This window comes from Peromyscus leucopus, chromosome 1 (assembly GCF_004664715.2).
Source record: "Peromyscus leucopus breed LL Stock chromosome 1, UCI_PerLeu_2.1, whole genome shotgun sequence".
In the NCBI taxonomy this organism is placed as follows: Eukaryota; Metazoa; Chordata; class Mammalia; order Rodentia; family Cricetidae; genus Peromyscus; species Peromyscus leucopus.
Window position 1 is genome coordinate 171,639,653 of NC_051063.1, and position 24,428 is coordinate 171,664,080.

General features: G+C 54.1%; 1 protein-coding gene across 1 annotated transcript; it reads right to left on the bottom strand.

Annotated features, from left to right (window-relative positions):
* Positions 1-1,471: 1,471 nt before the first annotated feature.
* On the bottom strand, positions 1,472-23,302 carry Cadm4 (cell adhesion molecule 4). The gene is made up of 9 exons (XM_028893838.2): positions 23,169-23,302; positions 7,786-7,932; positions 7,381-7,533; positions 6,997-7,131; positions 6,359-6,523; positions 6,175-6,265; positions 4,712-4,884; positions 3,216-3,344; positions 1,472-2,491 (listed from the first exon to the last, which is right to left on the bottom strand). Exons 1-9 carry the CDS (start codon positions 23,230-23,232, stop codon positions 2,382-2,384), a joined length of 1,167 nt encoding a protein of 388 aa, XP_028749671.1. The 5' UTR covers positions 23,233-23,302; the 3' UTR covers positions 1,472-2,381.
* Positions 23,303-24,428: the final 1,126 nt, after the last annotated feature.

Genomic DNA, 24,428 nt, shown 5'->3' on the forward strand with positions numbered 1-24,428 from the left:
GTCCGCTTTATCTGAGAATGCTACCCCCCCTCCCGCGCGCACACCCCCCCCCCTGCTCTGTGCTTCCTCCATCTCAGCACTGATGTCAATCTGAGGGACCTTCCTGGGTGATATAGCCTCTGCAGACCGAGTTAATTAGGGAACTGACACAGCACCTGTTTCAATAAATGATGCACTTTTGATGGTGGGTGAAGGTGGGGTGACAAGTGCCTGGGACTTTGTGCTCCTTTCTGTCTCCTTCACTTTGTACCAAACAGTAGCCGCCCCCCAACCCCCCACTTCCTCCCCCTACCCCCACCCACCCCTACACACCCCACACCCCTCACTCGCCTGAGCCTTGCTATGTAGACCAAGATGGCTACTGGAATGTACCTGCCTCTTGTCTCCGAGGAGCTGGAATTAAAGATGTGTGATTTTTTTTGTTTTGTTTTTTGAGATAGAATTTCACCATGTAGCCTTGGCTGTCCTGGAACTTGCTCTGTAGACCAGGCTGGCCTCCAACTCAGAGATCCACCTACCTCTGCCTCCCAAGTGCTGGGAGTAAAATCGTGAGCCACCCCCACCCCCCAGCTCTTTTTTTTTTAGACAGGAACTTAATGTGTAGCCCAGGCTGGCCTCAAACTCAGTCTCCTACCTCAGCCTCTAAAGGACTAAGACACTCAGCTGGCATTTTAATGGCCTTCTTTACAATTCTATTTATTTGTTTGTTTGTTTATTTATTTATTTATTTATTTATTTTGGTTTTTCGAGACGGTTTCTCTGTGTAGCTTTGCGCCTTTCCTGGAACTTGCTCTGTAGACCAGGTTGGCCTCGAACTTACAGAGTTACACCTGGCTGAGTGCTGTGATTCACTGCCTGGCTTCCAATTTTAAAGAAAGCATTAAGCTTTCTTGTTTGGGGGGAGGGGACACGTCGTCTTGCTAAGCAGCTAGGAGTGGCCGGGAGCTTGCTGTGTAGACCAAGATGCCTGGGATTTGCTTAGGCCCTTGTGCCTCCACTCCCTGAGGGTTGCAGATGTGTGCCACTGTTCCTAGCTCGGAAATTGTCTTCTGGTTTGGTTTGGTTTTTCAAAGCAGGGTTTCTCTGTGTAGCCCTGGCTGTCCTGGAACTCACTCTGTAGCCCAGGCTGGCCTCAAACTCAGAGATCCGCCTGCCTCTGCCTCACGAGTGCCAGGATTAAAGGCGTGCAGCACCACCATCAAAATTGTTTTCTTTGCTACCTTGCTGAGTCTGTTTCCTTCATCAGTTTCACGAAGGTCAGCATAGGGTCCCCTTTTCACCCTGAGTCCTTAGTGCCTAGAACAGGATCAAATTTCAGATTCCTGCCGAACTGGAGTGGACAGAGGTGGCCTTGCTGAGGTCTGGCCCCTTTACCTTCCTGTGTATCGGAATCCATGCCACTCCCCACCCCTGCATCTCCCCCCCCTCCCGGTGTAGAGTAGTGGACAGACACACACAACCACCCCAAACACTTGTTCTCTCCTCAGTTTAATGGTGGTTAGTGGGATTGCCAAACCCCCTCCCTACCCCCTCCCCGCCCCGTACAAAAATGTGTTTTGTTTTGTTTTTTTTAAACAAGAAAAAGGGGCAAAAGCCAGGAATGGGGGAGAGGGGTGCAATCTGATATTTTTCATACAGATTTTTGATTTTTTAATATATTATATATAAAACCATAGAGACCACACATCCCTTCCAAACTCCTTTCCCCCTCCCCGGGGGGCCTGGAGGAGAGATGGGGAAGGCCCCCCCAGGAGTGGGTGGACAGACAAATATGGGAGGGGAAAGACATGGGGGTGGAGATGGAGGGGAGGGGAGCCGCCCAGGAACCCGGAAGGGGGACTGGATAAAAGCTGGGGTTGTTTCCCTCACTGCCCCCATCAGTTTTCACACAAAGACACAGAATTCCCGTTTCCACGCCCTCCCCCGCCCCTCCCCCCACCGTGCGAACATGGCTTTGCAAAGAGGTGCCCAGAGCTCTGTGGAACTCTTACAATGGCTGGCATGGGGTCTGGGACCCCTAAGAAATCTGTGTTCCCCTTCCCTGCCCACCCCACCCTTCCCAGAATCTGACTCCCTCCCCACAAGACCTGGTTCTGTTGCCTAGGGGTTCTGGCCTTCCCCTGTTTTCTTCCCCCAACCCAAATCCCTATTACCCCTCCCTGGACTTGGGGTCTAGAAGGGACCTTCGGTCCCTGTCTCCTCTAGGGGACCCTAAGCCTCTGGACCCTAGCCTTTGTCCCTGGGAGAGGTCCAGGCGTCCAACACCCCCAATCCCTGCCCAAGCGCCTGAGGTGTTAGCTGTGGGGGGAGAAGCCCGCCATCCCGGACTCTGGTCAATGTCTTTGCTGGTTCCGTGCAGCTGGCGGTGGGTGGGGGTGGGGTCAGATGAAGAACTCTTCTTTCCGCTTGTGTCCGTCGCTGCCGTTGAGGAAGGCTTCTCTGGCTTCTCCCTGCTCGTCCAAGCCGCTGGCCTCGTGGGTCAGATAGGAGCCTGAGGGAAGAAAGATGGCCCCAGGGCAGAGGGTTGTGTTGTGTATGTGGACCCAGGAAGTGGATATAGGGGAAGGAGACAGGCAAGAGACACATCACATGAAGGAAGGAGGAGAAAGGGAACCAGAGGCACGTTGAGTGAAGCACGTGACAGAGGCAGAGAAAGAGGTAAAAGCGGAATTAGGAAGACTCCAAAAGTTCACAGAAAAAAACCCACCCTTATCCCTCCAACTGCCCCGCCTCCGTTTTTGAGACAGGGTCTCCAGTTTCCCTGAGAAGCTTCAAGTGGCCTTGAACTTTGCATACTTCTGCCACCACCTCCCAAAAACTGGGGTTAGAAGCATGCCCCACCTCGATCCATTTTGTGCAGTGTTGGAGGACGGAGTCCACGGCTTTGCTACACAGTCTATCGATTGAGCCCTATCCCAGGACCCTTCTCTCCTCCCGCTTCCCCTCCCGTTTCTTTTCTGATATTATTCCCTTACGTCTATGCTGTCAATAAATCCAGCTATTTGAAAAATAAATTACTCAAAATCCCTCCCCTTCAGTCTACTAAATTTCAGCCCTTTCAGAGCCCAGGGCCCCAAGCCCTTCCCCTACAGAGTATTGGTGTCAAATATGGCGCGATTTCGAATCCAATCTAGGGTCTAGGCTCCGCCCCCTTGTTATCCAGCATCACACCGACCACACCCTCCGATGACTTCAGGTGCCGCCCCCCGACTTACCCTTCTGTCGGACGGAGCACCAGACCATGCCCACTAGCACACATATGATCAGAAACACGAGTAGCGCCAGGATGCCGCCCACAATGGCGTAAGGAACCGATGTCTGGGCTTCTACCACTGCGCCCGGGTCTGCCAGAGGGACGAGGTCGTTAGAGAAGGTCCTACCCCGGCCTGCGGTTGCCAGGCCATTAAACTATTCTGCACACAGCTTCGCTCCTCAAAAATGCCCGCCGTTTGTAGCCCATTTTTCTTTAGCTCCAGTTCCTCCGGGAATCCTTGGCTTTTACACTCGTGGTTCTTCCATTCCGAGTATCTATGAACCGCCTCACCTTTTCACCCCTGAGCCGGAAGTAACACATCCCACTCTAGCTTTGGGGTTTTAAAAAACATTTTACTTATTTTTTTTTTTAAAAGATTTATGATGTATACAGTGTTCTGTTTGCATGTATCCCTGCAGGCCAGAAGAGGGCACTAGATCTCATTACAGATGGTTGTGAGCCACCATGTGGGTGCTGGGAATTGAACCCGGGTCCTCTGGAAGAACAGCCAGTGCTCTTAACCTCTGAGCCATCTCTCCAGCCCCCATTTTACTTAATTTTATGTTTCGGTGCTTGTGTGGATTTATGTGCACCAAGTGTGAGGACACTGGATCTGGAACGTGAATTATAGAGTTGTGAACTGAAAATCCAGCCCTGGTCCTCAGCAAAAGCAGTAAGCACACTTAACCACAGAGCCATCTCTCCAACCCCTGTCGTGTGTTTACTGAGACAGGGTCTCACTATGTAGCTCCAGCTAGCTAGGATTTAGGCTTCCACTATATAGACCAGTCTGGTTTGATTTTTTTTTTTCTTTTTTAAAGAATGTCTCCTGTATTATAGACTGGTCTAAAAATCGATGAAAGTGGAGCTGGGGAGATGGCTCAGCCGTTTAGAGCACCAGCTGCTCTTATAGAGGACCTGGGTTCAATTCCCAGCACCCACATGGCAGCTCATAACTGTCTGTAACTCCAGTTCCTGGGGATCCAACACCCTCATACTAATGCACATAAAATAAAGTTAAATTAATTTTTTTTAAAAAAAAATCGATGGAGATGGCCTTGAACTTCTTATCCTTCCTCAACCTCCAGAGTTCAGGGATTACTGGCATGGTATCGGATTTATGTGGTACTGGGAACTGTATCCAAGCTTTATCACACGTGCAAAGCAAGCACTCTATTAACTGAGCTACACCTCCAGCCAACACCCCCTCCAACCGCCCTTTTTTGGTAGACTGGTTATTTAGTTTAGGCTGGCCTCGAATGAGTGATCCCTTCGCCTCCAAAGCGCTGGGATAACGGTAGAGTCCGCCATGGTCAGCTAGCATGTTCCTTTTCTTTTGACTCAAATTGTTCCCCACCCCTGGGCTACTTAACCGCGCAACCGACCTCTTTGCTCAGGCTCCGCCCTCACGCCCTGTAGCCTGGCCCCGCCCCCAGGCCTGACACGCTCCGCCCTCACCGTAGACCACAAGCACGTAGAGCGCCCTCGCGTGGCCGTGCTTGTTTGCCGCCTCGCAGGTGTAGGTGCCGTTATCTGCAGATACCAGGCCCGGCAGGGTGAGCGTCTCACCCACCGCCTCCGCTCTCTCCGGCAGAGACTCATTCCCCCGGTTCCAGCGGATCTGGCTTGGCCTGGCCATGGGTAAAAACAGAGTTAGCAACCCAAGAATCTGACTTCTCCAGGAATCTGGATATGCAGCTCCGATCCAGCATTAACTTCCACTGTCACTGCTGGTGTGTGTGTGTGTGTGTGTGTGTGTTCCAATGGTAGACCCTGTACCAGCTATGTATAAGGTGCCAGGTTCAATCCCCAGCAATGAAAGGGGATGAAGAAGATCCGACAACTCTGTGAAATGTTTCAAAGGGTAGACACTTGCCGATAAGCCTGATTATGAATGAGATTCCTGGGACCCACACAGTGGAAGGGCAATTCTCACGAGTTGTCCTCTGACCTCCCTGCATGTGCAGTGGTATGCATACCACCTCTCACAAACATATATTTTTAAAAGTATGTATGTGTTTGGGGTTTTATCTGCATGTATGTCAGCGTACCTCGGGCCTGCAGTGCCCCCGGAAGCCAGAAGAGGGCGTCGGATCCCCTGTGACCGGAGTTACAGAGGACTGCAAGCCACTACTACCTGGGCGCTGGGATTTGGACCAGGGTCTTCTGGATGAACAGCTGAGCCATCCCTTGGGCCCCATAATTTTTTGTTTTGTTTTGTTTTTCAAGACAGGGTTTCTCTGTGTAGCTCTGGCTGTCCTGGAACTCGCTGTGTAGACGAGGCTGCCCTCGAACTCAGAGATCCGCCTGGCTCTGCCTCCCGATTGCTGAGATTAAAGGCGTGGGCCACCACCACCTGGAACTACCTGGTCATAACCTATCTACCTTCCTTCTTTCCTTCCTTCCTTCCTTCCTTCCTTCCTTCCTTCCTTCCTTCCTTCCTTCTTTTCTTTCTTTTAGTAAAAAGGGCCATCTCAGTCCAGCGGTGGCGGCGCACGCCTTTAATCCCAGCACTGAGAGGCAGAGCCAGGCGAATCTCTATGAGTTCAAGGCCAGCCTGGACTACAGAGTGAGATTCAGGACAGGCACCAAAACTACACAGAGAAACCCTGTCTCGAGAAACAAACAAACAAAAACAAACAAACAAGAAATAAAAAACCACCACCACCACCACCACCACCACACACACACACACACACACACAAACCCAAAAAAACAAAAGGGCCATCTCTCAGCCCTTTTCTTGTGGAAAACCAAGTGACAGGCTTGAGGCCAGCTTCTGCATGTAGCCAGAGCTTTGAGAAGTCACCGCTTCCAAGCCCTTTTCATCAGGAGTCCGGCCTCACTATCTTTTTCCATAGGACCCAGGAGTGCAAGCCCCAAGTCTCCTCACCCCTTGGGAGCCAGAAGTTAGATCTCACCTGGGGTTCCCTGTGACAGCACACGTCAGCACCAGCGTGTCTCCCTCCCTCACTACAGCTTGAGAGGCATGGATCCGCGCCGTGGGGGAGTCTGCAGCGCAGGAGGGGAAAATGAGAGATCATTCTGCGGGGTGGGGGACCTCCGGGGCCGGGCGGCCGGCGTGCAGACCCCAGAGCTACTTACACTGCACATCCAGCACGTACTGCGTCTGCTTGCTGTGTCCCGAGGGCAGCGCCTGGTTCTGCGCCTCACAAATGACGATACCGCCGTCGTCCTTGCGGTCTACACGGAACCGCACGGTGCTCGCCACGCTCCACACCTTGCCGTTCTCCTGGCCGCTGCTCACTCCTGCCGGACCCAGGCCAGAAACGTCAGGCCAGGGGTTCTGCCCTGCCTCCTGATCCCAATGTAGGCTGCTGGCCAAGCCATATTCCTAACTATAAGCCTAGCCTTTTTTCACCTAGCCACACCCCCTGTCTCTCCCACCCCTTAGGAGCCTGGTCTAAGTTTTGTTAGTTTCGCTTTGTTTGTTTGGAGACAGGGTCTGGAGTGGTCCAGGTTGGCCTCGCTATGTAGCCGAGGATGATCTTGAACTCCTAATCCTCCTCCCTCCACCTCTCAAAGGTTGGGATGACAGGCGTGTGCCATTACGCCTGGCTCAACTGTTGAACAGCGAATGGAAAGCGTCCGTGAGAACCGGTGCGCTACTCTCCAGGCCCCGCCCACCCTTAGCCCCGCCTCTTTCCCCAGCCCGGAGCCCCCACCCCACCCCACCCCACCCCCGCCCTGCTCTTCCACCCTGCCTGCCTCGCCCTGGGTACCTTTCAGCTCCTTGCGATCGCGATACCAGCGCAGAACCGCTGCGGGGCGCGACCGCGGAACCAGGCAGCTGAGTTCCACCTCGCCGCCCTCCACCGCTTGCTCTCGGACCTCCACCACAGGATTCTCTGGAGCCACTGCGCAGAAAAGGGGCGCGGGTGTTTGGGGAGGGGAGGGGGGGGGTCAAGGAAGGCACCGAGGTAGGCTCAAGTCAATCTGGCTGCTGGATCCTAGGGACCAGTGGGAGCCAGGGTCCCACAGGCGGCAGGGGTCATGCGCAGAGACCAGAGGTCTGGTGGAGCCAGACGTCCAGGGCGCACAGGTCTCAGGACAAGCGAGAAGCAGAGAATGAATGAGTGAGGCTCTGAGAGGGGGAAGGCCAGTACCTAGGACAGTGAGCGTGGCGATCTGGTGGTGGGTGTCCTCCGTGTAGAGCTGGCAGAAGTACCCGCCCTCGTCCTCCAGGCGGGCGTCGGAGAGCCGGATGCGCACTCGACGCGGGGAGAACTCCTCCAGCTGGAATCGCTCGTCCTTTAGAGCTACAGTGAAGAGGGCTTCAACTTGGGGGCTTCTGGTCTCCAGACAGCTACCCTCCAGGACAGACGCAGCCCCCTACCTTCCCCCAGACATGGCTTATTCAACTGTTTGTTCCCTTGGGAACCCATTCCAGCGCCGCCCCACCCCCCTCCCCCCGCAGGACCACGAGAGCAAAGGCTCTCAGCCCTGTTCCCCGTCAGAAGTGTAGATGTGTCCTCTTTGAGGTCACAGGTGTCAAGGGTCCCCGCACTCACCTCGGGTGCCATTGAAAAAGAGGGTCTGCCGGGCTGGGTTCTGGATGACAACTATGGACCCATCATACTGATGCAGACGGCAGGTGATCTCAGCCACCCCACCCTCGGCCACTGTCACATTCTCTGTCTGCACTTCCTGTCCCGTTCCTGAACCAAGAGAAACAGATGGGAGAGTCCCTGAGATGACATTCAGTTGTGCGTGCGTGCATGTGTGTGCGTGTGTGTGTGTGTGTTTATATAAGTGGGGGAACATGGACATGTTCACATGCGTGTGTTGAGATCCAAGGCTGACCTATGGAGTCTTCCTCTAAGGTTCTCCTTATTCATTGAAGCAGGGTCTCTCAGTGGAACCCAGAGATGACAGATCCGGGTTGGGATTGCTAAACAGCAGGTCCACTAGCCAGTTTACTCTGAGGATCCCATCTCTGTTTTTGGTGCAAGCTTCCAGGACCACAGCCGACTTATGTGGGTACTGGGGACTGGAACTCTGATCCTTGCACTTGCTGAACTCTGATCCTGGTTTGTTGTTGAGAATAGTCTCTCACCCTGCAGCCCAGATTAGTCTCAAACTCATGGCAACTCTCCTGCCTCAGCTTCTTGAGTGCTGAGATTACAGGTGTGAGCCACCAAACCTGGCCTTTAGTCCTCTCTCTCTCCAGTCTGGAGAGGCAAAATGGTCTCCAGAGGAGCCGAGGCAAGACTCTGTGGCGTGTGTCTGTGGTAGCACAAGGGGCGTTAGGAGCAAGAGGGAGGGGGGAGAGAACTGCCCAGGAAGATGGACAGGAACTGGAGGCTCTGACAGAAGAAATCCCCGTTGGATCTCAGAGCTGGAGTTCGCCCGGTGTGGGAGGCTGACGTCTTTCACACCCGGGCACCCACTGAGGCTCATTGGATGGGTTGTCTTCCCACATCTGGAACATATATAGACCAGGCTGGCCTGGAATTGACAGGATCTCCCTGCCTGTGCCTCTCCGGTGCTGGAGTTATAGGTTTACATCATCACATCCGGTTACAAATTCCTTTTCCCTCTCCTCCCTCAATTCTCTCCCTATGTTCCAAGCCAGCCTGGTCTACAGAGATCCTCTGCAAGCTGATTCAGCTGACCGTCCCATTCAGGAGGCTCACCATCCTGAATCTGGGCCGACTTAGGACTTGCAGTGACCAAGAGAACCTGGTAGATGTAGCCCTGAAAATTCTAGTCCTTGGGAGGCAGAGGCAGGAAGGGTCTGGAGTGCAGGGCTGGGATATATCAAAAGCAAGACCCTGTCTGAAAGACAAAAGATCTCTCTCTCTCTCTCTCTCTCTCTCTCTCTCTCTCTCTCTCTCTCTCTCTCTCTCTCACACACACACACACACACACACACACACACACACACACACACACACTGGGGTGGGGATGTCTGTAGCTAGAGTACCTGCCTAGCAGGCATGAAGCTCTGAGTTAGGTCCCCCACACAGCATAAACTGAGTGTGGTCGTGAATGCCTGCAATCCCAGGGCTTGAGATCAAGGCAGGGGGCTCAGAAGTTTAAGGTCATCCTCAGTTACATAGGGAGCAGTAGGAGACCAAGCTGGGAGGGAGAGGTGTTTTTGTTAGAAATAATCTAGTAAGAGTCACAAAGCCCAGGCTTAAAGATGCCTAACAGCTTCCTGTGTGCCATCTGCCACCCAGAGACTGTTGGTAAAAATGCCCAGAATAGCCGCTTTGAGACACCTGCCACCCATCCTGTGATGGAGGCCACCTTGAATCTCACACTCTAACTGAACCCCAGGTGGCCCCAGCGTAAACCGAGAGAAGTCTGCCCACCTGACTCAATCTAGACCTCCCACCCACAATCTGAGTAAATAGCGAGTTTCCCCCACCGTTTTGGTGTTCGGAGACAAGGTCTCACCATGTAAGTCAAGCTGGTCTTGTACTCCTAATCCACCTGCCTCAGCGTCCACCGTGGTATGGTTACGAGTGTAGAGCACTGCCCCCGGGCTCTCGGCCGTCATTTTTCTACATTCTGAGTGGTCTGTTCCACGTAACGTCCTGGCTCTGTCACACGTCTATGCTATTTTCCCCTAGCATCCCTGTGGCTGGGTGTGGCCATGTGACTGATTGGGGGCCAATAGCTATAGTGCTGGATACAATTCTTCCTGCCTTGACTTTCTCCCCTAATAATGAACACAAGTGTGCACATGAACAGGGCCAGAACAATCCAGGAAGCACATGGAAGAGCAGGGCCTCACACAAGAAAGAGCTCCTCAGCTTCTTGTCCTCCACGGCCCTGCCTGAGACATTTTTATGAGACACGGTCTCTCTATACAGCCCTGCCTTACCTAGAACTTGCTCCATAGATCAGGCTGCCTTAAAAGTCCCAGAGATTTACCTGCTGCTGCCTCCCGAGTGCTGGGATTAAAGGCGTGGGCCCCCACCACATCTGACTTGGTGGCGCACAATGTTAACCCCAGCCACTCGGGAGGCAGAGGCAGGTGGATCTCCAAGTTTGAGGGCAACCTGATCTACGGAGCAAGTTCCAGGACAGCCAGGGCTACACAAGTAAACCTTGTCTGAAAACAAAGTCTGGAAAACAAGTAAATAAAATAAAAAAATTTAAAAGGTGTGCACCACAATGCCCAACTCAGATTGAGTTTTTGTTAACACATTAAGAGTTTGGGATTATAGACAGGGGGGGCGAGGAGGGGGCGGTTAAAAAAAAGAGTTTGGGATTATTTGTGACAGCAGTTAGCCCACCTTGAATAACTATTAGAAGAACAAATTACAGGGCTAAAAGGTAATATTGGACTGGGGGCGTGGCTCAGTAGTAGAGCCTCTGCCTAGAATCCCCCAGTGAGGGGCTGGGGTGTGGCTCAGTGGTAGAGCCCCTGCCTAGAGTCCCCCAGTGAGGAGCTGGGGGGTGGCTCAGTGGTAGAGCCCCTGCCTAGAATCCCCCAATGAGGGGCTGGGGTGTGGCTCAGTGGTAGAGCCCCTGCCTAGAATCCCCAGTGAGGGCCTGGGGGTGTGACTCAGTGGTGGAGCCCCTGCCTAGAATCCCCCAGTGAGGGACTGGGGGTGTGGCTCAGTGGTAGAGCCCCTGCCTAGAATCCCCCAGTGAGGGGCTGAAGTGTGGCTCAGTGGTAGAGCCCCTGCCTAGAATCCCCCAGTGAGGGGCTGGGGGTGTGGCTCAGTGGTAGAGCCCCTGCCTAGAATCCCCCAGTGAGGAGCTGGGGGGTGGCTCAGTGGTAGAGCCCCTGCCTAGAATCCCCCAGTGAGGGGCTGAAGTGTGGCTCAGTGGTAGAGCCCCTGCCTAGAATCCCCCAGTGAGGGGCTGGGGGTGTGGCTCAGTGGTAGAGCCCCTGCCTAGAATCCCCCAGTGAGGGGCTGAAGTGTGGCTCAGTGGTAGAGCCCCTGCCTAGAATCCCCCAGTGAGGGGCTGGGGGTGTGGCTCAGTATTTACTTGACCTGGGCAAGGTCATGGGTTCCATTTCTATTAGCAAAGAAAGGAAGCTGAAAGCCAACCCTAATCAGCATCAGTGCCCCAGAACCTCAGTTTCTTTCCCAAGGTAACAGCACTGCCATAGCTACCACTGATGAGCATGTGCTGCGGGAGCTCCTGTGGTAAGGGCACTGCCCTGTCCCTCCCGACCGACCTTCACAATGCAGAAAAGGGGGCTTTCTTTCTTCCTTCCTTCCTTCCTTCCTTCCTTCCTTCCCTCCTTCCTTCCTTCTTTCTTTTTCTTTTTGTTTTTCAAGACAGGGTTTCTCTGTGTAACATTCCTGGCTGTCCTGGATCTCACTCTGTAGACCAGGCCGATCTCAAACTCACAGAGATCCACCTGCCTCTGTCTCCCGAGTGCTCAAATTAAAGGCGTGTGCCACCACTGCCTGGCAGGGGGGCTCTATATCAACCCCTGTTTTCCCAATTCCCTGATAATGAATCTGCGCCAGAGACTGATCTCAGAGCCTCTCATCCCAAGTCCCAGTGTATAGGTGAGGAAATTGGCCATAGTCAAAACTGCCAAAGCCAGGACCCTCTGACCTTTTGGCCTGCCTCCACATCCCTTCCGGCCATCTGGATAAATGTCCAGCACTGGTGAAGGGTTATGGACTATGTTGTGAGAGGCTTGCCATGGCAAGAAGCTATATTGGGTTTTTTTTTTCTGTTTGCTTATTTCTCATCTCACTAGGTTGCCCAGAGGTTCTGAACTTCAGGACTCAGGTGACGTTCTTGTCTCAGCCTCTCTGGTTCTGGAATTAGAGACATGTTCTACAGTGGATGGCCAGTTATTTGGCCAGAATCATTTATTTATTTATTTATTTATTTATTTATTTATTTATTTATTTATTTGTTTGTTTATCTTTCAATTTTATTTCATATATACAGGTGTTTTTGCCTGCCTGCATGTGAATGCACCATTTGTGTGTCTGGTGGCCACAGAGGCCAGAAGAGGGCATCTGAATCCTGGAACGGGAATTACAGACAGTTGGGAGTTGGTGTGGGTGTTGGATATGAAACCCAGGTCCTCTGGAAAAGCAGCCAGTATTCTTAACCACAAAATCATCTCTCCAGTTACTTATTTACAATTTAGGTGTGTGAGTGTGAGTGTGTGTGTGTGTGTGTGTGTGTGTGTGTGTGTGTGTGTGTGTGTGTGTGTATGTACTCATGCGTGAGTGTCTGCACAGAATCCAGAGGAGGGCATTAGGATTGAATATCCCCTCCATCACTCACCACCTTAGTCCTTTGAGGCAAGGAGTCTCCCTGAACCTGGAATTCACGATTTGCCTTGGTTTTTCCTGTAGCGTGGCAGCCTCCACTTCCTGAGTGCCACGAGACAGATATGAGGCACTGTCGCCATTTCAACTGTCTTTAAATTATTAATGGCTGGGCATGGCAGAGCACACCTGTAATTTCTGCACTAGGGACGCTGTGGAAAGAGGTTTTCCAGTCCACCCAGGGCTATATTAAAAGCGCCTCTGCTTCGAAGAAACAAAACAACAAAATAAGCCGAGCGATTCTCCTTGTGTCTTCCACTCTGCCTTGTAGTATGTTGTCCGGTATGTGCAGCCCTTGAGTGTCAGGGAAGTTTCTACTGGGACACCCTCACGCATCCTGGAACCAGGATGGGACTGTGGGATGCTGGCAGCCATTCAGGGTCCCAGTGACTAAGGAATGATGGAATCAAGAGTTGGAAGTGTCCGGGTCTTTGGTGGTGATGTGGAGTGGACACACTTTCCAGTTCTGGACTTTTTTTTTTATGTTGGTGATGTCTGAACCACCCTTTGGATTTTATCTAGTGTCTCCCAGAATGACAAACACAACACATTCAGTCTTCACCTCAAATATTTTCTTCCCTACATTTTTTATAAGTGCAGTCGGTGCCGCAAACCATCCACTCAGTTGCTCAGGCCAAAAGACGACAAGCCACCCAAGTGTTCGACCTCTTCCTCAGCCCTAACACCCATCCCTTCAGCAATGTCTGCATATTTTACCTCTTACACATGTCGGAATCCATGTGGCTTTGTCTGTCTCCCAGAATCCTGGCCTCATCTCTCATCTGGATCTCTCCAGAACCTATTTGTGGGTCTCAACTTCCAAGCCTGCCTCTCATGTCCAGGCTGACCTGTAACACACGACTGTCTTGACTTTGCCTCCTGAATGCTAAGGTAACAGGCTTGCCACCATGCCCAGATTATATGGATTTTTCTTTTTCATTCCTTTTCTTTCTTTTTTCTCCTCCTCCTCTTCTACTTTACTTTTCAAGACAGGGTTTCTCTGTGCAGCCCTGGCTGTCCTGGAACTCACTGTGTAGACCAGGCTGGCATCAAACTCACAGAGATCCACCTGCCTCTGCCTCCCAAGTGCTTGGATTAAAGGTGTGCGTCACCACTCGGCTGCTTCTTTTTTTAGGTACAGTCTTACTGTGTAGCCCTGGCTGACCTGGAACTTGATATGTAGATGAGGCCTGGATTAAAGGTTTGTACCACTGTGCCTGACTAGGGGGACTCTTTTACATTTAAGATTTATTTTTTCATTATGTGCATGATGTGTCTGTGTGTAGGTATGTGCACATGCTGCAGGTGCCCTAGGAGACCAGAGGGTTTGGATCCCTGGAAGCTGGAGTTGCAAGTGATTTTGAGCCACCCCACTTGGGGGCTGGGAATCAGAACTCAGGTCCTCAGCAGGGATAGTATGTGTTCTTAACCACTGAGCCATTGTTTTGCTGTTCTGTTGTTGTTGTTTGTTTGGTTTTTGGTTTTTGTTTTTTTGTTTGTTTGTTTGTTTGTTTTTTGGTTTTTTGAGACAGGGTTTCCCTGTGTAGTTTTGGAGCCTGTCCTGGAACTCCCTCTGTAGCCCAGGCTGGCCTCGAACTCTGCCTGGCTCTGCCTCCCAAGTGCTGGGATGAAAGGCCAGAAGGGGCATCAGATCTCCTGGAACTGGAACCAACCACTACAGATGGTTGTTAGCTGCCCTGTGGGTGCTGGGAATCAAGCCTTGGTCCTGCAAGGGTAACATTGCTCTTCACTTCTGAACCATCTCTCCAGCCATCCTCTCACCCCATAGATGCACTTTTCAAAACGGGACTCAGGGAACTAGAGATGTTGCCGTGGATAAAATGCTTGCTGTTTATCAAGTGTGAGGCCTGATTTCCAGCAGACAAATAAAGCAGGCACGCACCTGTAAGCCAGGGGCTTGGGTGGGGTGGGGGGTGCAGACAGGAGGATCCCCAGAGTTTACTAGCCAGCTACTCTAGCCAAATTGGTATGCTCCAGGTTCCTTGAGAGACCCTGTATCAAAAAAGGGAACCTTTTTCTCTGGACTATGAGAACACCAGGTACGTACGGGTGCACAGATATACATGTGGGCAAAACACCCACGCTCATAAAATAAACATGTAAGCCAATTAAAGAGAGAGTCAGGTATGGTGGCATATGTCTTCAATCCCAGCACTCAGGAGGAATAGGCAAGTGGACCTCCAGGAGCTTGAGGTCAGCCTGCGCTACACAGTGAGTTCGAAGCTAAGCAAAGGTGACAGTGATACTCTGCCTCAAATGAAATAAGTATATAAGCAAAAGCACAAACCAAGGTGGAGAGCGGCTGAGGAAGTCACATGACCTGGACCTCTGGCCTCCACACACGTGCACATGCATGCAAATGTTCACACACTAACATGTACACACTCAGACACACAAAGAACCTGCTTACGGTATTATCCCCCATGCCTGCCTCTCACACCCAGGCTGTTCTTGAACACGTGACCTTCCTGCCTTAGCCTCCTGAGTGATGTGTGGACCACCATGCCCGTGTTAAAATCAGCCAACAGGGCTGCAGATGATTGGGCCTTTGCCCAGTGGTGTGGAAGACCTCAAAGCCCACCCCAGCCCAGCAGCGCCAGCAGCATCCAGCCCTCCCATGGCAGCCTGTCACAAACTCCTGTGTGGGCCCTTCCAGGTACCGAACAGGCCCCAGGGGTCACCCCTCTCCTGTTCACTGCCCTCTAAGCTAACTGGCCTCAGTGTCCCCCAAGCACATTGAATTTGCTCCCCCCTCAGGGCCTTCGCATGTACTTCCCTCTGCCTGGTTGTCCTCTTCTACAACTCCCACCATCTCAGGGCTGTCTTCTGTGCTCCTTCAGTGACCTCTGACCTCCTCCAAAAGACCTTCCCTCACCCTTTGTCTCTGTGCCTCCAGAACACTTTCTGTCTCCTTCCCACTGGGTTGATGTATTCTATGGAAATAACGTAGAGGCTCTACGAAGGGGAGTGTGTGACCCACACACACCCACACACACCCGGCCAGGAAGTGTGCATTGCCCTCAGTCGCCAGGTGGGAGGGTCAGTGGTTCAACGTCATCCTCCCTTACGTATCTTGTTGGAAGCCAGCTTGGGCTGCAGGAGACGCTGTCTCGGAAATGCAAATCTGGGGGAGTGGGGGAGATGGACAGTTCAGCAGTTAAGAGGTCGCCTGCGACTCTTGCAGACCATCCGAGTTCAGTTCCCAGCACCCTCAACAGACAGCTCACAACTTCCCGGAGCTCCAGGTCCAGGGGACCTGATGCCTCTGGCCTCTGCAGGCACCAGCATTTGCATGTACATATCCTAACACACAAAAGTTTTAAAAATAAATCTTTAAAAAAACAATAGCAGGAATGGAGAGATGGCTCAGAGGTCAGGAGCACTTGCCGTTCTTCCAGAGGACCTGAGTTCAGTTCCCAGCGCCCACATCAGACCGCACACAACTGCCTATGAATCCATCTCCAGGAGACCCGAACGCACCTGCACACACACACACACACACACACACACACACACACACACACACATACATAGCAGTACAAAATTCACCAGGCATGGTTTAAACCCAGCACTTCAGAAGCAGAGGCAGAGAGATCTCTGTGAGTTCAAGGCCAGCCTGGTCTACACAGTGAGTTCAAGGCCAGCTAAGGCTACAGAATAGAGAGACCCTGTCTCAAACAAACAAAACAAACAAACAAAAAACAAAACGAGGCTGCAAGATGGCTCTGTGGGTAAAGACAGCAAGCCGAGTTTGATCCCCAGGACCCACATATACACAAGAAATAAATGACTATAACAACAAAATTTTAAAAATTAAAAACAGAACATTTAGAGAGCTTGCATAAGGCGCTACACACTCAGATAGGATCTTGCTTGGGCTTCCAGACAGTTATGAACCGCAGCTTTATTTTGGTTTGGGTCTCACCACGCAGACCATACCAAAAACTCACTCTATAGGCCAGGCTGGCCTTGAACTCCTGAACCTCCCACTTCAGCCTCCCTAGTGCTGGGGACATGCTCTGCCACACCCTGCCTGGGGATCTCATTGTAAATGCCAGGCAGATCCCAGCTCCAGCTCTTGCCATCCATGTGACCTTGAGGAAGTGCCCCAACCTTTATTTATTTATTTATGAGCAGAGTCCACGCCATCTGTGAGATGACCGTGATGCCAGAGATAGCTTCGCAGGATTCAGTCTTGCACCCAACACTCCAGAAGACTCCTCTTTGATGGCTGTTATTACAGGCTCTGGGAACAAGCCAGGCCTTATGAAAACTAGTCCGCATGGTCAATACTTTAAAAAAAAAAATCTTGCTGGGTATGAGGGTTGTAATACCAGCAACCTGGAGGCAGAGGCAGGAAAGATCTCTGAGGGTGTGAGGCCAGTCTGGTTACTTAGAGAGTTCCAGGCCAGCCAAGGCCTGGTAGTATCACCTTGCTTTATAAACCAAAATCCCCAAATAATCATCTTGTGCTGGGATGCAGCTCCTTTGGGAGAGAGCTTGCCCAGCACTTCTTGAAGTCCTGAGTCTCAGCCCTGCTGTTGCATAAGCGAGGCATGATGCTGCATACCCATAATTCTAGCATTTGGGAGGTAGAGGCAGGAGGATCAAGAGTTTAAGGTTATCCTTGACTAAGCATCGAGTCTGAGGCCAGCCTGGGCCGCATGAGACACTGTTTCAAAAAACAAAACAAAACAAAATCCAACCACACGAAGTCTTAACAACTATCTCGCCAGCCCTCACAGCTAATATGAAGTTAGCCCCCATTTTACAGATGTGGAGAGTGAGGTATCCAAGAGGAGTTAGTGACAAAGTCTGCCATTTCCTGGGAGCTATGGGGACCCCCATATCCACCTCTCCCACTTTCCAACTGCTCTCTGCTGGAGGGTGCAGATGGGGTGTGGGGGGGCTTTTGTTGAATTCCCTCCCCCTCCCGAAGAGTCAGTAAGCAACCGTGTTTCTGCCTGGAATACTAATTGGCCCAGGGCTTTTGTTTCTGGTTAGGGGGGGTGGGGGCGGGACTTTCTGGTCAGAGAGGGGCCGAGCTTTTGGGACTGGGGCATGGACTTTGAAATGGTGTTGACAGCCAGAAGTCATCATGGGGACTGCGCTTGGAGAAAAGTGGAAAAGGGCTTGTCGGGGGACATGGAGAGACTCAGCATGCTCCACCCTAGACTCACAAACACAGGCAACAACTGTCCCAGGCCCAGCCCTCCTCCCTCAGACCCAGGGCTCCGGGGTCAGCCCTCCTCCCTCAGACCCAGGGGTCCAGGCCCCAGCCCTCCTCCCTCAGACCCAGGGCTCCGGGGTCAGCCCTCCTCCCTCAGACCCAGGGCTCCGGGGTAAGCCCTCCTCCCTCAGACCAGGGGTCCAGGCCCCAGCCCTCCTCCCTCAGACCCAGGGCTCCGGGCCCCAGCCCTCCTCCCTCAGACCCAGGGGTCCAGGGTCAGCCCTCCTCCCTCAGACCCAGGGGTCCAGGCCCCAGCCCTCCTCCCTCAGACCCAGGGGTCCGGGCCCCAGCCCTCCTCCCTCAGACCCAGGGGTCCAGGCCCAGCCCTCTTCCCTCAGACCCAGGGGTCTGGGCCCCAGCCCTCCTCCCTCAGACCCAGGGATCCAGGGTAGTCCTCCTCCCTCAGACCTGGGGGTACAGGGTAGTCCTCCTCCCTCAGACCCAGGGGTCCAGGCCCCAGCCCTCCTCCCTCAGACACAGACAGGGTCCAGGACCAGCCCTCCTCCCTCAGACCCAGGGTCCATGGCCAGCCCTCCTCCCTCAGACTCATGAGACAGGGGTCCACAGTGCACAGCTGGTGGATGTTTCCACAGAGACTAAGCAGGATGGGGGAGTACTTCCTGGGTCCTGAGTCAGCGAATACCCAAGGGACTCTCAAGGTCACAGTTCTGGGAAGGTCATAGCCACCCCCTCTGTATCCGTTCTCCAGGGGGCCCCTGGCACCATGCCTCTTTCCTTCCCCCCCCCGGGAAGCTGGTACATTCCTGGGTCCTGCCTGAACCCCCCCCTCAGCCCCCCATCAATGGCGGAGTCCGAGCATCGTTGCACAAAGCATCAATTCTTCCAGCAGACCAGCCTTGTGAAGGCGCCTGTATTTGCAGGACCTAGGCATCAGGGTCCCAGCTCAGCCTCCCTCAGAAACCCCCTGCCCCTTTCTCCTCAGCCCAGAGTCTCAGCTTCTCTTCCTTTTCTCAGTACCCAGAAGTACAGACTCCCAGTCACCTCAAACCTCTGACTTAGACCCCAGCCCTCCTCCCTCAGACCCTGGGGTCCAGACCCAGTCCTCCTCCCTCAGATCCGGGGGGTCCAGACCCAGTCCTCCTCCCTCAGACCCAGGGGTCCAGACCCAGTCCTCCTCCCTCAGATCCGGGGGGTCCAGGCCCAGCCCTCCTCTCTCAGACCCAGGGGTCCAGACCTCAGTCTCCTCCTCTGACACAGGGGTCCAGACCTCAGTCTCCTCCTCTGACACAGGGGTCCAGACCTCAGTCTCCTCCTCTGACACAGGGGTCCAGGCCCCAGCCCCTCCTCCCTCAGATACGGAGATCTGAACCCTGGCTTCTCCCCTCTTGAAAACTTTGGATTCCTGAACCATGATCCTGCCTTCTGTCCTTTGTATCCTGAGTGTCTGGGGACCGGGGCCTTAGGTGGGGGCGTCCAGGGGTGAGTCAGCGGCCTAACACAAAGTCCTCCCTGTGGCCCCCACGTTCCTGGGATACTCAGGACTCCCTGGATTCCAGGCTTCTGGCCCAGCCAGGGGGTGAGGAGTCCCTCAGAGGGTCACCCTGAGCGTGGGGTTCCTGGAAGAATGCAAGCTTCCTTTCAATTCTGCTTCTCCAAGCCTTGGCCACAGTTACTCTTCTGTATCTTCCTCCACGGAGCCCCAGCAGCCCATCCCACTGCCCTGGGTGTCCAGAGAAAGGCCTAGGCGCCCAGCGACACAGGCAGAGACCATGGGTGCCCAGGCTCTGGTGCCACGGGCCATTGGATGCTGGCGGGACTGGCGACATCCAGCAACCCCCCCAACACACACGCATACACCCAGAGAGAGAAAGCTGCCTTTGTGTTGCCCGAGTCGGGGACAGGCCAGGCTCGCACGACATTAACCCACCCCTGGGCCCGAGCCCCGCTGGGTCTAAGGTCTTGGAATCTGTGGAGGAACCTAACCTCCACCCCCACCCTTCGGGGAACCAGGCATCCAGTCCACGAGTGGGTCGGGGTCAGTGATAGATATCTCCCAAGACCCATTCTTTGGGGTGAGTCACGATGAAAGGAGGGTCCCTCTATGCTCTAAGTGGTTGCTCAGAACTGTTAACAGGGAAGAAGTGAGTCACCCTAGAAGGGAAACTTAACTTGGGATCAACAAAGTCCCCCTCCACAGGGCTCCCCAAGTCTTAATAACCTCTTTATTCATTCTCAGGATCTACATATCAGCTTCCTGCTGCGGGTCCAGTTTCCTGTTGTGGGCGCCCCCACGCCAACCCCATGTGCATCTCTGTGCTCAACTGCCCTGTAACATATTTCTATCTACCTTTTTCTCTCAACATCAGCCTCATTCTCCTCGTCTCATATTCTCAACAGATGAGTGAGCCAGGAAAGATGGGATACCTTCTTTCTTTCTTTTCTTTCTTTCTTTTTTTGAAAGGCACAAATATAGGCTCCAGTCTCCCCTTCCTGCTGGCTGGGTAAGGAGATGTAGGGACCATTGCTACTTCCTAAAAATGGGTGGTCAGGGCCCTTCGTAAAGATTCAATTAAAAAAAAAAAAGCTGGACATTGGAGCACAAGCATGCAATCCCAATACTTGGGAGTCTGAGGCAGGAGGATTGCCATGAGTTTGAGACCAGCAGGGGGCTACATAGTGAGTTTAAAAACCTTTTATACATAGTGAGGCCCTGTATTGGAGAGAGAGAGAGAGAGAGAGAGAGAGAGAGAGAGAGAGAGAGAGAGAGAGAAGAGCTGGGCGGTGGCGGCACACGCCTTTAATCCCAGCACTCAGGAGGCAGAGGCAGAGGCAGGTGGATCTCTGTGAGTTCGAGACCAGCCTGGGCTACAGAGTGAGTTCTAGGACAGCCAGGGGAGAAACAAAAACAAAACTAAACACAACAGGAAGGAAGGAAGGAAGGAAGGAAGGAGGGAGGGAGGGAGGGAGGGAGGGAGGGAGGGAGGGAGGAAGGAAGGAAGGAAGGAAGGAAGGAAGGAAGGAAGGAAGGAAGGAAGGAAGGAAGGAAGGGGAAAGGGAACTGGATTATCTATGAGAAGTACTATAAATGGGACCCTTTAGGACCATGCTCCCCAAAAGGAGAAACTGAGGCCCATAAAAGAACAGAGACTGACATTAAACTATGCTGGAGAGGAGGCCAGGACCCAAGCCCGGAGCTCTCCCCAAGACACCACGCTTGCCTTCCACTCATAAAGGCCCACAGCATGTAATTTAGAGGTCATTTACAGAATGGATTAAGGTGCCAGGAAGCAGTGATTTTAACATCAAACCAGGGACAAGGCTTAGAGCCATCTGCCAGATGGTGCCCGAGATTTGAATCCAGCACTGGATAGGTAGTCAGCTGAGGCTACAAGGGCCCAGGAGCTGCACAACCCCAATGAGTAGAGATTTCATGATTTCAGTATGTCAAGACACTAGAACAGCCCAGTCCCATCATAAAGAATCTTGTCTTTCTTCTTCCAGCACTGGGGATTGAACCTAGGGCCTCTCACATGCTGGGTAAATGCATTGCCACTGAGCTATATATTCCCAGACCCTTCCTGGCTGCTAATTCTAGACAAGTACTCACTGAGCCACACCTCTAGCCCCTCATTGGTGGATTCTAGACACCTATTACTAGTAAGCTTCCTCCCTAGCATACACCCCCCCTTTTTATGCTTTTATTTTTAAACTGAATATCACTAAGTAGTGATCCTGGCAAGCCTTGAACTCATGTTCCTGCCTCAGCCTCCAGAACTCTGGTTACAGGCCACCATGACCAACCACAGTCTAGAAATGGAACGGTGTTAAGGTTCTAAAGACTTCCAGCGTCCTAAGGGCGTCAACGTTCTAAATCACTCCAGGCTCTTTGTTTACTGGACTCGCTGGTTCCAGGATTCCAAGAGCCTACTTTCCATGCAGAAGAATAAAGAAAAATAAAAATGGATGGCAATGTACCATGAGTCCCTGGGACTCTCACCTGGGAAATTGGGGCATGCCCGTTGCAAAAGGGGGGCTGATGAAAGCCACTACAGAAGTCTACAGAAGAAAGGCAGAACTTCTGATGTCGGCCTCGTCCTCCGAGGCAACCCTTGGAATGGCAGGTGTGACCACACTCAGCTCAGCTCTCACATCATCAGTCGCAAAGTTCAGCACCGTCACTTGATAGAACTGGGGCCAGCCCTGGGTCACCCGGCCCCAGCTCCCTATGGGAGACCTCAGTCCTGCTCGACACCCCCCCCATCAGGTATTCTCAGGCAAAGTAACTTGACCCACCCGGGATAAGTGTCCCACGGTGGATATGAGACACATAGGGTTGTAAGTGTGAGTGTTCAGGTGACACTTCCTGACCTTGTCCCCAGCCTCAGGGTCACCCTGTCTTGGGGGTCTTTAGCTTCCCACAGCGAGGGAGAAAGACATGTGGATGTCCTGGAGGGGGCTCTTCTGTGAAGTGTGGCCTGGGTGTGTGAACGGGTGGGAGGGTTTGGGGAGACATTTGTGGAATCCACGTGTGTGCCCACATGCCACGGTTCCCTATCCCACTTCACACATCTACACTGTCGCTGCCCTGCCTGACTCTCCTTTCCAGGAGCAAAGAGGGATACTTCGATGGAGGATGTACGGGGAGAGGAAGCAGTCAGTCCGGGGACAGGGAGACCGTGGGATAGGAAGGAGAAAGGAGGCGGCTAGGTGGAGAAATGGGTGAATGGTAGGACGAAGAGACAAGGGGATGAGGCAGATGGGGACAGAGAAGGGAAGAGATACGGGGGTCAAGGAGACGGAGCGAGATGGTGAATGGGGACATGGAGGGAGGGCAGCCACACAGGAGACGGAGCAGAGTGAATGGGGGGGGCAGAGTGACCCAGGAAAAAGGGACAGAGGTGGGGGACAAAGGCAAAATGGAGAGACGGGAGAGGGGAGACAAGGAGGAAGGGGGTGGCAGACAGAAGGAAGGACAGGACTTGAAGACTGAGGGACGGAGGACAAGGGTGGGGGGAGAAAGCAGAGAGAGAAGGATCTAAAGACCAGGACGGAAGGACAGTGGGACCGGCCTGGAGAAGGCGGGCTTGGGGACATGGGGGGGAGGAAGGGTCTCAGGCCCTTTGTCCCCGCGGGATCGGGGCCTGTGCGGGGTGGGGGGGCTGCGGCACGGCGGCCGGGGCCCGCGCCCCCCCTCCTGCCCGCGGCTCCGGGCTCCTGGCCCGCGCTGTGCTTTGTCCCGGAGACGAGGGTCTCCCGCAGCCCCCCCCCCAAGCGCATTGTTTGGGCCTCTGCAGGCCCCCAGGCGACCCAGCTGTCACCGCGGCGCGACCCCCTCCTCAGCCCCACTGCAATACGCACACCTCCCTCGTCACTCCGATCCAGCCCGCCGACCCGGCCCCCACCCCCGTCACCCTACCTGGCCCCGCCGCGGCCGCCCACAGCAGCAGCAGCGGCCACTGGAAGCGCCGGGCCCGGCCCATGGTGCCGCCGCCGCCGCCGCCGCCGCCGCCGCCGCCGCCGCCGCCGCTCGCTCCCGGCCCGGCACCTGCACCTCCCGCGCCGCCGGCCCCGCCCCCGAGTCCGGCCCCGCCCTCGACCCCGCCCACTGCGCGCCTGGGTGGGCGTGGCGTCGGGTGAGGGGCGGGGCCGGGACGGGGGCAGAGAGGCCCAGACAATGCGGGGAGAGGGAGGACGGGAGCGCGGACAGGGCGCGCACCGGGGGCGCGCGCAGGACAGCGCGCGGACCCGGGCGCGCGGGCTGGGCGTGAGCGTGACGGCGTCGTGGGAGCCAGAAGGGGAGGGCTCGGGAGAGCGGAAGGTCGGGAGGGTCGTGTGAAGGTGCAAAGGTGTGCGTGCGTGTGCGCGCAGGCGTAGCCAGGGCGAGTGGGGCTCCCCAGAGGATGCTGAACCGGGAGGCACGCGGAAGATGCGCAGGAGATGCACGAGAGATGCGTGGGAGAGGCGCGGGAGATACACGGGGGAATGCATGGAAGACGCACGGGAGATGCTCAGGGTTTGTGCAGAAGATGCACAGGCGACCCACAGGGGGTGCGTGGGAGATGCTCTGGAGAGGCGCTGGAGGGCGATGCTCGGAAGCGCGCGAAGATGCGAGGTGCTGGCATGTGCTGCTTGCTCAGTGAGTGTGAGCTTTGAGGGAGAGGAGTGTGATGCAGCAGAAGTGAATGTGGGCAGGTGAGTAGCAAAGCGTGAGAGGCTGGGCTGGGTGGCTGGGCAAGTGTGGACTTCTCTGGGCAGGGCATCGAGTGGGGTTCGCTCCCTTCCTCTAGTCCTGACTGACCATGAAACCTCAAGTTTTAGTCTTGTTTCCCTGGGAGGGGCCCCCAGAAAGCTAACCGGACTGGAAGGAAGTCTTAGTCCTAGGCCCTGGGGAGGGAGAGGCCCCTGGGGCAACCTTTCAGGTGTGGCATCCGGGCTCCGCACCCTTCTCCCCACCGTCTGGTCCAGTCTGTCCGTGTCACTCTGCCTTTCCGGTTCGGTTCCGTTCCCCAACCTGGAGGCTGACTCACCCCTCCAGACTTTGGTCCATTCTCTCTCTTGGGCGTGGGTTCTCCTGAGCCCGCTCCTGTGGACACCGGTGGCCTGGAGCAAGCTCATGACCCATAGGACCCAGAAGAGTGGAAAACCACTCACAGGACTCAAGGCCAGCAGGTAGACG

Bases quoted from the DNA above. Each gene is read 5' to 3' on its own strand.
- Cadm4 (XM_028893838.2), bottom strand. From the start codon at position 23,232: ATGGGCCGGGCCCGGCGCTTCCAGTGGCCGCTGCTGCTGCTGTGGGCG. The intron at 7,534-7,785 runs GTGAGTGCGGGG...TCTTCACTGTAG, and splicing joins CTTTTTCAATGGCACCCGAG to CTCTAAAGGACGAGCGATTC. The intron at 6,524-6,996 runs GTACCCAGGGCG...TGGGTCCGGCAG, and splicing joins CGATCGCAAGGAGCTGAAAG to GAGTGAGCAGCGGCCAGGAG.